Source organism: Protomyctophum parallelum (genome assembly GCF_964188405.1).
Source record: "Protomyctophum parallelum genome assembly, chromosome: 21".
NCBI classification, from domain to species: Eukaryota; Metazoa; Chordata; class Actinopteri; order Myctophiformes; family Myctophidae; genus Protomyctophum; species Protomyctophum parallelum.
In genome coordinates, this window is record NC_139713.1 from 42,283,485 (window position 1) to 42,295,477 (window position 11,993).

At 44.2% G+C, this 11,993-nt stretch overlaps 1 protein-coding gene across 1 annotated transcript; it reads left to right on the top strand.

Moving 5' to 3' along the window:
• Positions 1-338: 338 nt before the first annotated feature.
• Positions 339-11,060, top strand: LOC310879672 (alpha-1,3-mannosyl-glycoprotein 4-beta-N-acetylglucosaminyltransferase C-like; the record flags this gene model as incomplete). The annotated part of the gene is made up of 4 exons (XM_083794475.1): positions 339-467; positions 6,804-6,954; positions 8,193-8,614; positions 10,326-11,060. 4 exons carry the CDS (start codon positions 339-341, stop codon positions 11,058-11,060), a joined length of 1,437 nt encoding a protein of 478 aa, XP_083650601.1.
• Between the last annotated feature and the right edge of the window lie 933 nt (positions 11,061-11,993).

The following is an 11,993-nucleotide window of genomic DNA, read 5'->3' on the forward strand; positions in this document are numbered from 1 at the left end:
CGTCCTCCTCAGCAGAGACAGAGCCTGTCCTCCACAGAGAGACAGAGTCTGTCCTCCTCAGCAGAGACAGAGTCTGTCCTCCACAGCAGAGACAGAGTCTGTCCTCCTCAGCAGAGACAGAGCCTGTCCTCCTCAGCAGAGACAGAGTCTGTCCTCCTCAGAGAGACAGAGCCTGTCCTCCTCAGCAGAGACAGAGTCTGTCCTCCTCAGCAGAGACAGAGCCTGTCCTCCTCAGCAGAGACAGAGCCTGTCCTCCTCAGCAGAGACAGAGTCTGTCCTCCTCAGCAGAGAGACAGAGCCTGTCCTCCTCAGCAGAGAGACAGAGCGTCTCCTCCGCCATGAGGCTGGTGTGGAAATCCCTGGACAAGATGAGGTGTCTGAGGAAGCGCTCCGCCATCCCCCTCCTGGGCTTCCTCATCACCTTCCTCCTCTTCCTCAACCTCTACATCGAAGACGGATACGTCCTTGTGAGTATCTGGAGGCACTATAGGGCTGTGACATGTAGTCAGGGGCGGCCTTAGGAATCTGGAGGCCCATTTCAAGACCAAATATGAGGGCCCCATATATACCTATGACATCATTATTTTGTTGATACAGCCGTATATTGATACGAATAGTTTGACTGTTCAATACCACACGCAGCCATTACTCTCGACAATTAGCAACAACAACACCTCTCCTCATCCTGTCGTCCCTTCACAATGAAAGTGTCTCCCCTTTACCAACGAATGCTGCACATTTTACCATGTTATTTACATGAAATAGGTGTAACTTTACTAACTTAGCATTAACATTGTGGGAGAGAGCAAGGCAGTGAGTGAGAGAGAGAGAGGGCCAAGAGTGGCGGGGGTTGACTGAGGGGACTTCAGTGCACTGTACACTCTTGCTTCGTGTCCCAGGTTGGCTTGGTGTGGAATGTGCTAATTTGTCCCCTATATTCAAAGTCTGATTTCCATTGATTGTTGGCTGTGTTTAGCATGTATATGGCTGTGGAGTTTTGGTACAAAATCAAAACAACTTGTCTAATATTTTGGCATGTTTAAGCCTCCAGGAAAATCCGTGTTGAGGTTCTTAATCCACTGTTTTCCATTAAAACGTCTTTGTCCTACTGTCCAGTTGGGATTGTGTTGAAGTCAAGATACTGTTAGAGCTTCAATGCCATGTGCAATGTAATGTTGAACAATCCTTTTAGTTGTCTTTTTTGCATTGTTAATATTGTATCTGTGTTGTCGCAGCCTTGCAGCTATTGTTTTACTCGTTTCTCCGACATAATATATTGTAAGCCACATTCTTTCACATGTGATTAAATAAACACAGTTGCTGGTGCTGGCTGTTATCTGTTGTTTAATCTCCAACATGTTTTGTAGTTCTATTTTTAACTATTTGTTTGGGTTTGTAGTATGCTGGTCTCTGGCGTGCTGGTTTGTTGAATCATTTTAGCTTGCTGTGTACCAGATAGTCTTTAAGATATATTTTTTTCTTCTGTAAGCAGAGTTTCGCGATTATATATTTTTTGTCAGAAGAAAAAAACTAACAATAACAATAGCAGACCATCGCATTGTGTTGGACGGAACAATTGTCATTGTTTGATGCCTAGCTGAATGGTTAGAGAGCCTGTCTGGAGAGAAGGAGTCTCCTGAGGTTTGAATCTCAGTAAGAGATGCTGAGAGGTGGCTCACCATCAGGTGGGATGAGATGTTGGTCCATCATTTCTTGATCTTTCTGCTGTTCCTTCGTCTGGAATGTGGTCTCGGTTGTTATTGTTGTTGTCGTCTGTTGTCGTTGGTTGCCATGGCTGCCAGTTCCCACCTGATGTCGTGTGGGAGTTCTGATTGGTCCAGAGCGTACTGAATAACTTCTAGCTTACATAACGTCTTAAGACGAGGACTCAAGTCTAAGATGAACAGCTCATCAGAGATAGTGTGACTGTAATCTCCTTTGTATCCTCCAAAGAGGATGATACGATCTCCCACAATGCAACAGCACATACCACACATTGGACATGGTCCTTTCCCCTTGGGCTCAACCTTCTTCCAGGAGAAGGTCTCTGGACTGAATTTCCACACATCATTGAAGTTCTGGTTATCGTTGCAGCCACCAAATATGTACAGCTCTCCATTGTAGATAAATGCTGAATGACACCAGCGTCCTTCTGGTAGAAGTTGTGCAGAAGGTGTGTCCAGCCAGGTGTTTGTCTCTGTGTCAAACACTCTGATGGTGTTGTCGACCCCCTGGGGCCTCCAGCCCCCGAATACAAACATCTTGGTACCAATGATGGTGGCAGAGTGATGTTGTGAAGCAGGAGGTGGAATTCCTCTGGTGTTGATTAAAAACCAGACCATTGTGCTGGTGTCCAACTTGTACATGTCATTAGTGCTTCCAGTCAGCTTGGTGTTTCCTCCATGGATAAACATGACCTTCTCCAACACACAGGCTGAGTGGTAGATCCTCTCCTCTGGAACAATCCCAGAAACCCTGGGTTGGGACCATCTGTGGGAGTCAACATCAAATGCATAAAGCACATTGCAGTAAGGATGGCCTCCCCAGATGTAGACTGTATCTTCAACCAACACAGCTGTGTGGCCGTAGCGCTTGGTTGGAACCTAAAGGTGACCGTCTCCTCTTCCTGGTTCCACTGGAGGTAACTTCTTCCAGCATAAAGACACTGTGTTGAAGACATGGACATCCATCTGTTCCATCACAGCCTCCAAAGGAATACAGTTTGTTCCTCACTGTTACAGCAGCATGATAGGCTCGCTTTGGTCCTCCTGTTTTGGAAACGGCCCAAGACAACATCACGCTGTCTGTCTGTCTGTCTGTCTGTCTGTCTCGCTCTCTTCTCTCTCTCGACGTCTACAGTCATTTTCAACACGGTGCATCATCTTATATCTTCTGGTGTGAAATCACACAAAACACAAACTGTTGCCATGCACGCCTTAACGACGCCAATTAGTGCTGCTGTTCTTCATCTGCACCCTTTGAACTCTATTGCTATATGTATTACTTCATTGCGGCTACCTTGGGGTCTATGGATCTATGGGTCTTCCACACGTATAGCATATAGTATAGTAGTATATATGAAATGATAAATAGTGCATTTATATAGATCGTCATAGATTGTGTACATGCACCCATTCACACTGTGGCGCTGATTATGGCTCAGCGTTGGGTTCCTATTAATAAGATGTGCATTGCAAAATGTACCAATACATACTGTCACTTGTGATCCTTATCCCAGAGCCCTGGCTTGCTGGGTTGGCATGGAGGTGTGAAGTGTGGGCACTTCTCTCTCTCAAAGGGAGGTCGGTACACCAACTGTTACTAAACCTACTAACAAGTTGTAATAATCCGGATAATGTAATTGTTGTAAAGCAGTGGTGTCATGTGTTGAACTGCTTATAATAGTGAAGTATAGTCGTGCAGGGACTGGAGGTTGAAATGTCCTGTCCCAACCCTCACAGCACTGATAAGGATATCCTTTCAACTCACAGCGGGGGTGGGTACAGTCCACTGTCCCACATAGCCAGCTTTCTCTCACAGGCCAACTGACACAGCAGGAGGTCTGATAAGGAACAGAGATGAGCACATCTTCACTGTCTCCAAATAGCACATGAACCAGCACATGAGCACATGTGCTGGTTTCACTTCCTGGTTCCGCAGCAAGTACTGCCTGGAGGTGACAAACAGCCAGTAAGCTAACCAATGGCTGAGGGCCTGGCACAAACAGCCAATCACAGGAAAGGCTGATGATGCTCCAGGGCAGAACAGAGGGTTTAAATCAACTAGCCTGTGTCCCCTGGGGTCAGATTCTGTAAACTAACCAAGAAGAATCCACCAACCTCGTGTACATTGTGCACGAAGAACAAACCCTGTGTATTACACTGCACAGCTAAGCAGCCTCACACTGACCAATGGTAATTATGAATTCATGCAATAATTAATGAATAATGCTATCTATGTGTTAGTTATGCTGTAAACCTGTATTTGACGAATGTATTATGTGTATTGTCTTTTATAGGTTTTTTACCTAATCACTAATCTAATCAAATGGTTAACTAATCAAAGGCCTGAACAAGGGCTAACAACTAACCCGATTTAGGACAACTAGGCTCGTTGTGTTAAATGTATGTATGAAATCATACAATAAAAATATATATAATACAAGGAGTTACGTTATTTTAGATTGCGAATGGCCGAGATTCGAGTAAATACTTTGACCCAATGTGAAGCTGTAATCCTTTCAGAGGGGCTAGATAGCACGGTTAATGTTAAAACTAACAAAGAAATCGTAGCAAACTATAAATCTGAACACACACACACATTCATACACCGATTGCGGCGGAAGCCATGCAAGGTACCAACCAGTGTCTTGCCCAAGGAGGATGTAGACAGGAGGAGCCGGGATTCGAACCGCCGACCCATGGATCATTGGACGACCTGCTCTAACTCTTGAACCACAGTATAGTTTATAATATAGTTTCATTATATAGATATTCCACTGTTAGCTTAGCTTACGCATGTTTCATGATAAATTTTTATGTGATGTATTCCCATGCTTTTTTGTTCTTGCTTAATGTAAATCACTCTGGATTAAGAGCGTCTGCTAAATGCCTAAATTGTAAATTGCTACAGCGTTCCCTAACACTGAGCTGTGTTGTATTTTGAGGCTGTGTGTGTGTGTGTGTGTGTGTGTGTGTGTGTGTGTGTGTGTGTGTGTGTGTGTGTGTGTGTGTAGAAATGGGTTCTTTGCTTTTGTTCCTTTTTTTCTTATTTTTTAGGTCAAGTTCCCGGTCTTAATTAATTATTTGTTCCCCTAAAATGCATGTGACCCTATAGTATGCGTGTGCAAACCAGAGATATCCTTGTATTGGTAAATAACATCCATGTTGTTCCTTTCTTTTCTTGTCTTCTAAGGAAACATGTTTAACCCATTTAGGCCTGGAAAAAAATGTCTTCTATAATCCTGACAGTTTTCTGAAAAGAAACCTATGTTTCTAGGCCTATATCACTCAATATTTCATGTCATGGACCCCAACAATGATCTGTAATTGGCCTCTGAGACCCCCCCATCTGAAAATATGTTGTTCCAGGGACCCTCCAGAAGCAAAGATTTGAGTTAAAAACGTTCGTTCTGAAAAACTATATTCCAAATTTGAGGCACATTTTCACGATTTTTCAATAGCTAAAGCATGACATGATGCTAACACCAAAAGGGTGTTTTCATGACTGAGGACCCAAGTTGAAATCATGCCGTCTTATTCATGCCGGCGTCAAGACGTGGTGATCATGGCACCTTGTCTGTATGTAGTTTAAACCATTCTGGATGGGAACCCCTTTTGATGTTTTAAGGATTATCTTATACTTTAGCAATTGAAAAAAATATCAGATCTACAAGCTCGACAAGACCTTGTTGATCTGATGTTTTTTTATTTATTTTTTATCTTGAAAATGTGGCGCAAATCTTTGGATATATATTCTTTCAGGGCGAACGTTTTGATTTTTTTTTTGCTTCTGGGGAGGGGGGGGGGGGGGTCCCTGGAACAACATATTTTCAGATGGGGGTCGTCGACCAAATACAGACAATTCTGGGGGTCCTTGACATGAAAAAGGTTGAGCACCAACTGACATATATATATATAAAACAGAGGTTTTTCAGAAAGCTTTTAGGGTTTAGAAGACATTTTCTTTAGAATTGGCCTCAGATCTAAACGGGTTGAATTATTAAAACATTTTCTCTCTTTCTCTCTGCAGTGTTTCCGTCTATAAGTGTGTTTACTTGTTACTGTATGCCTCGCAGGCTTTGGAAATGTTTCCTTTAGTCTCAGAACTGTCAAAGAGCTACGATGCTTTAATAGGATGGTTTAGTACAGTTGTATTAAAAATACAGTGAACCAAGATGGCACAGGAGGATAATGTTCCAAAAGCGAACAATGTGTTTGTTTTTGATAACACATTAAAGACCCTGGAACGCATCAGCATTATTATAGCTTTGAACCACTTTCACCATTATTTTAAAAACAATACAAAATATTCCCCCGCTCGCCTCGCTGCCCGAGCCTCCTCCGCACGCACGCACGCACGCACAGACATACTTGCCAGCCCAACTGTCGTGTCGTGTCGTTAGTTGTATAGCCTATATTAAATTATTAAAGTCTTTATTTGTTTAATATACAACAAGATATATTAGTGAACGAACCCCCCCCCCCCCCCCCTCTATGTAGGAGCAAAAACACTCACCTATTAACACAGGGATACGTTGAAAAAGCAGGCTACAAGAAAAGGCTTTATAATGCAGCAAGCACCACCAACAAAGAAACAAATACAATCATGCTGAGCATTATAAATGTCTTCTGAATATATCACCTTGTATTTCTATCACTATTCAATTAACTTGAACATGTATATTATTTATAATAATGAAGCCTATGCAGATTTAACATTTGTAAAAACCTAAACATTTGAAAACCTAAAACGAAAATATAGGAAAATCACAAAAACTTTGACCCTTTGAGACCAACATTATTTCCTGACTGATAACTAAGCTCACGAAACAAGTGTGTGTGTTTGTCTGGTCTATATATTACTGTATATTACTACTGAATGTTAAAAAGTCCAGTTTCTTTTAGTGCAATTGAGCTCAGAAAACCAAAAACCAAAGAAATGAGAAAAATGACAAAAACTTTTTTTTTATGTCACGATCCCTTTGACCAACATTATATCCTGACTGATAATAACGAAGCTCACGGAACAAGTGTGTGTTTGTCTTGTCTTGTCTTTGTCTCTGTCCGTCCAACGCGCTGAAGGACCAGGACAAGCGGCAGCTGAGGGAAGCGTCCGCACACCCCGCCCCCAGCACAGAGCGCTACGCCCCCACCCTCAGGGACCTCACCAACTCCTCTGGAAGCATCAACGTCACCTACCGCTACCTCGCCGGGTCCCCCTTGAACCGCAAGAGTAAGTTATCAACGTCACCTACCGCTACCTCGCCGGGTCCCCCTTGAACCGCAAGAGTAAGTTATCAACGTCACCTATAGGTACCTCGCCGGGTCCCCCCTGAACCGCAAGAGTAAGTTATCAACGTCACCTATAGGTACCTCGCCGGGTCCCCCCTGAACCGCAAGAGTAAGTTATCAACGTCACCTATAGGTACCTCGCTGGGTCCCCCCTGAACCGCAAGAGTAAGTTATCAACGTCACCTACCGCTACCTTGCCGGGTCCCCCCTGAACCGCAAGAGTGAGTTAAGCTTTTTATTTAATAAATGAGGATTCCGTAGAGGTGTTTTTTTTTTTAGTTTTTTTGTCTCTGTCCCTTGGAGAGTTCCCCTTAACCCATTTTGACCTGAGATCAGATTCTAAAAATGTCTGTTCTGAAAAAGCTATGTTTCTATGTCAGTCGTTCTTCGACTTCAACTCGCGCCTTCTCGATAGCGCGACTTCAACTCGCGCCTTCTCGATAGCGCGACGAAAACTCACGCCTTCTCGATACAATCCACTTCCACTACCTAAACGCCAGGTGCTGCATGAGCCGAGCTAAATAATAGAAAAGAAAATGTTTAACATAATCGTTCATCTTTGCATTCTCATAAAAAATATTTAATCATTATACGATACGATACGAATATACGATACAACTTTATTGTCAGCTTATTGTCACTGAAATGTGTTTTGCGTCCATGACGTCACCGTTAGAGAAACAGACAAGACTTAGACATACAAACCAAGAACAAACATTCTTAAATCTTTTATTATCTACAGAGCTGTAATAGGTTGGAATGCACTACCAAAGTGTATAACCAATACAAATACAAAATTCATCTTTAAAATCAAAGAACACCTTATGTAAACCACACTGCAGTAACCCCGGGGAAATAATAGTTGTTGAAAGTGATTTTTGCCATGTTTTTTTATTTCTTATTTTATATTTTATTTGACTTGTTTTATTTTGAGTTAGTGTTTGTAAGCAATTGTAAGTATTGCCTTTTGTTAAATGTTAAATGTCTGTCTGTGTCGGACCCCAGGAAGACTAGCTTTTGTCAAGGCAAAAGCTAATGGGGATCCTTATAAACAATAAACAATACATTACACCATCGTAGACATTACAGGACAAAAATCACAGAAACAATCAGGAAACAAGATCATATCCACACGGTTAGAAGCACGACGGACTGATATTATTTCTGTTTCCGTCTCAGAGTATCTGACCGTCGGCCTGTCGTCGGTGAAGCGGAAGCGCGGGAACTACCTCCTGGAGACCCTCAAGTCCATCTTCGACCAGTCCTCCTACGAGGAGCTGAAGGAGATGGTGGTGGTGGTGCACCTGGCCGACTTCGACGTGGCGTGGTGCGAGGGCCTGGTGACGGAGATCACGCGCAGGTTCGCCCACCACGTCATCGCCGGGCGCCTCCTGGTCATCCACGCCCCCGAGGAGTTCTACCGGGCGCTGGACGGCCTGAAGCGGAACTACGGCGACCCGGAGGAGCGCGTCCGCTTCCGCTCCAAGCAGAACGTGGACTACGCCTTCCTGCTGGACTTCTGCGCCGACCTGTCGCACTTCTACGTCATGCTGGAGGACGACGTGCGCTGCTCCCGCAACTTCCTCACCACGCTGAAGAAGGTTCCTTTACAGTTTACAGTTTACAGTTTACAGTTTACAATTTACAGTTTGCAGTTTGCAGTTTACAGTTTACTGTTTACAATTTACAGTTTACAGTTTACAATTTACAGTTTACAGTTTACAGTTTACTGTTTACTGTTTACAATTTACAATTTACAGTTTACAGTTTACAATTTACAGTTTGCAGTTTACAATTTACAGTTTGCAGTTTACAGTTTACTGTTTACAATTTACAATTTACAGTTTACAATTTACAGTTTACAGTTTACTGTTTACTGTTTACAATTTACAGTTTACAGTTTACAATTTACAGTTTACAATTTACAGTTTACAGTTTACAGTTTACAGTTTACAGTTTACAATTTACAGTTTGCACTCTTAATCCAGAGCGATTTACATTAAGACTTGAATTGCCCAAACTGCCTCCCCCTGGCCAGCCGGGGCGCCTGATGGAGGGGAATGGAACTGGTTGGAATAACGTGTTCCTTCCACGCGCTACGTCCAACCAGGGAAACTCCCCCCTGTCAGGTGTAAAGGAGCAACTTGGACACTCAGGCATGAAGGAAGCATGAGTTCAAGTCTGTTGCTCTCCCCTTGTCCCCCATATATGTAGCCTGGTTAATAAACCAGACCGAATCAGCCGTTGGCAAAAATAAATTGCCTGCCGGCGGATTTCGGTCTGGAGAGGCTCAATTGTACGCCCATTTCCTACACCAGAGAATGTGGGCGGCCAATCGGGACACGGTATGCAATATGGGCGGGCTTTGGTACAGTGACTTTCAATGCTTGAGACCTTTGACTGACAGTAGCTCTGACCAATTGCGTCAAAGAGAAAATGTTTCCCTGGAAATGAAATCCAAGCTGAGCCTCCCCAGACTAATATCCTGCGGTCCGTGCGATATTAGTCTGGTTTATTAACCATATATGGGAACTAGGTTGGTGGAGGGTGTGTAGAGCCCAGGATCACATTAGATAATTGACACAGGGGTGAAAAATGGGTTACAAAAATCGTGGGATAAAAAATATATATTAAAAAATGCCCGGGGTTATTTAATCCATTAAATCATAGCGCCCAGTCGATTTATAGCAACAGAGCACTTTTACAGACGGACCGGTTGTTGTTTCTATAGCAGCTAAATGTAGCCAAACCACTCTCAATGCGATCGACAACAACGGGAGGTCAGAATAAATCTATCGCGAATAGTCCAGCGGAGGGCCGTCAATTATTTCATAATTAGACGGGATGATTTAGATTGCGAGTTATTAACGTTTTAAAATTTCCGTTGTCGTCGGCTAAACAGGAGGGGAACAGTTTTGATGACGTCTCACTGTTGCGCAACATCGAGGATTGCGCAACAGGTGCTCCCAGGCTGTGGAGCGATGCAATCCGTTTTCATATCAATAAACTTCATCTTTTGGAAAAAACTTCGTCTTGGGCGTCGGGCGTCAATAATAGAAAGGACAAATAACTTCGTCCTGGGCGATGGGGGTGTTAATCCAGAGCGATTTACATTAAGCAAGAACAAAAAGCATGGCAGTAGTTATCATGAAACATGCATGAGCTAAGAACGTAACAGTGGAATATCTATATAATGAAACTATACATATAAACTATACCTATACATATGTACAATGAAGTGCTATGACAATGCAATGTTAGTGCTGTCTACGTAACATGCTATAAGTCAAATGTATCAAATGCTACATCTAGGTCATCGCGTCCCGCGACGGCTCCTACTGGGTGATGCTGGAGTTCTCCAAGCTGGGCTACATCGGGAAGCTCTACCACTCGCGGGACCTGCCACGGCTGGCCCGCTTCCTGCTGATGTTCTACCAGGAGATGCCGTGCGACTGGCTGCTCATCCACTTCCGCGGCCTGCTGGCGCAGAAGGACGTGATGCGCTTCAGGCCCTCGCTGTTCCAGCACATGGGCTACTACTCGTCGTACCGCGGCGCCGAGAACAAGCTGAAGGACGACGACTTCGAGGAGGACTCCGTGGACATCCCTGACAACCCCCCCGCCTGCCTGCACACCAACATCGACGTCTTCGAGAGCTATGGCGCCGCCAAGGCCTACAGCAGCGCCGACGAGTACTTCTGGGGGAAGCCGCCGGCCACGGGGGACTTCTTCGTCATCGTGTTCAACCGCTCCGCCCGGATCAGCAGGATAAAGATCGCCACGGGCTCCGACGACCGCCAGAACGACGTGCTCCACCACGGGGCGCTGGAGGTGGGGGAGAAGGTGGTCGGGACCAAGAAGGGGAAACAGTGCTCGTCCTACATCACGCTGGGCGAGTTCAAGAACGGGAACATCCAGGTCCAGGACGTCGACCACAAGATCGCCTTCGACGTCGAGTGCGTTCGCATCGTGGTCACGGTGGGACAGAGGGAGTGGATTATCATTAGGAGTATAAGCCTTTGGACTACACAGCCTCCCAGCCAATGAGGGCTGTCGACGCAGCCTCCCAGCCAATGAGGACTATCGAAGAAGCCTCCCAGCCAATGAGGACTGTAGACGCAGCCTCCCAGCCAATGAGGACTGTAGACGCAGCCTCCCAGCCAATGAGGACTGTAGACGCAGCCTCCCAGCCAATGAGAACTGTAGACATAACAACAACAACAAAAAGACTCGGTATGTCATAGAGACAAAGATTCTTTATTTATTCATTATTTATTAACTTAATTGTTTCTAGGTTTATTTATTCATTTTGTATGTAACTGTTGATAAGTCATTTTTAATTGCCAAATCAATCTATAGTTTTTTATATGTTCCATCACATGGGAACCATGTGATCAGGTGACCTCAGAGCACGTGTATGTGAACATAAGTATTAATTTATCGATATACCGTTCTTTATTATAACTCATTTTCAACCACTTTCACATCAAGCTTAGAGTATATATGAATAGAGACCTTAGAGTATATATGAATAGAGACGGCACCCGGAGGAAACCCTGAGGCGAAATGGACATAGTGGCCAAATTTGGTATTGTAGCGCTGGGGCCAAACACATGAACGCGCTGGTCCGTTGACTATCATTGCGCACGTTCATGATGACACGTGAACGCTGTTTCATACGTGAACACGAGCGTGTGAACGCGAATGAATGCACTCTGTTCCTACCCAGAAGGAAGAGTGAAATTGCCTCATGAGTCATGATATGATATAGTACGATATGATATAGTACTATATTGTCAGTTCACACTGAAATTTGTCTTGCAAGTATGCAGAACACATATACACACATTTGACATAAGACAAAGAACAAGACAATTTACATACATAAAGACATGAAGACAAGAGCAATATCCACCACTTAGATTATCCTGTGGCTAGTACAACTCCTGCCTAGTCAGGTTGCGGGGGCAACAGCTCCAC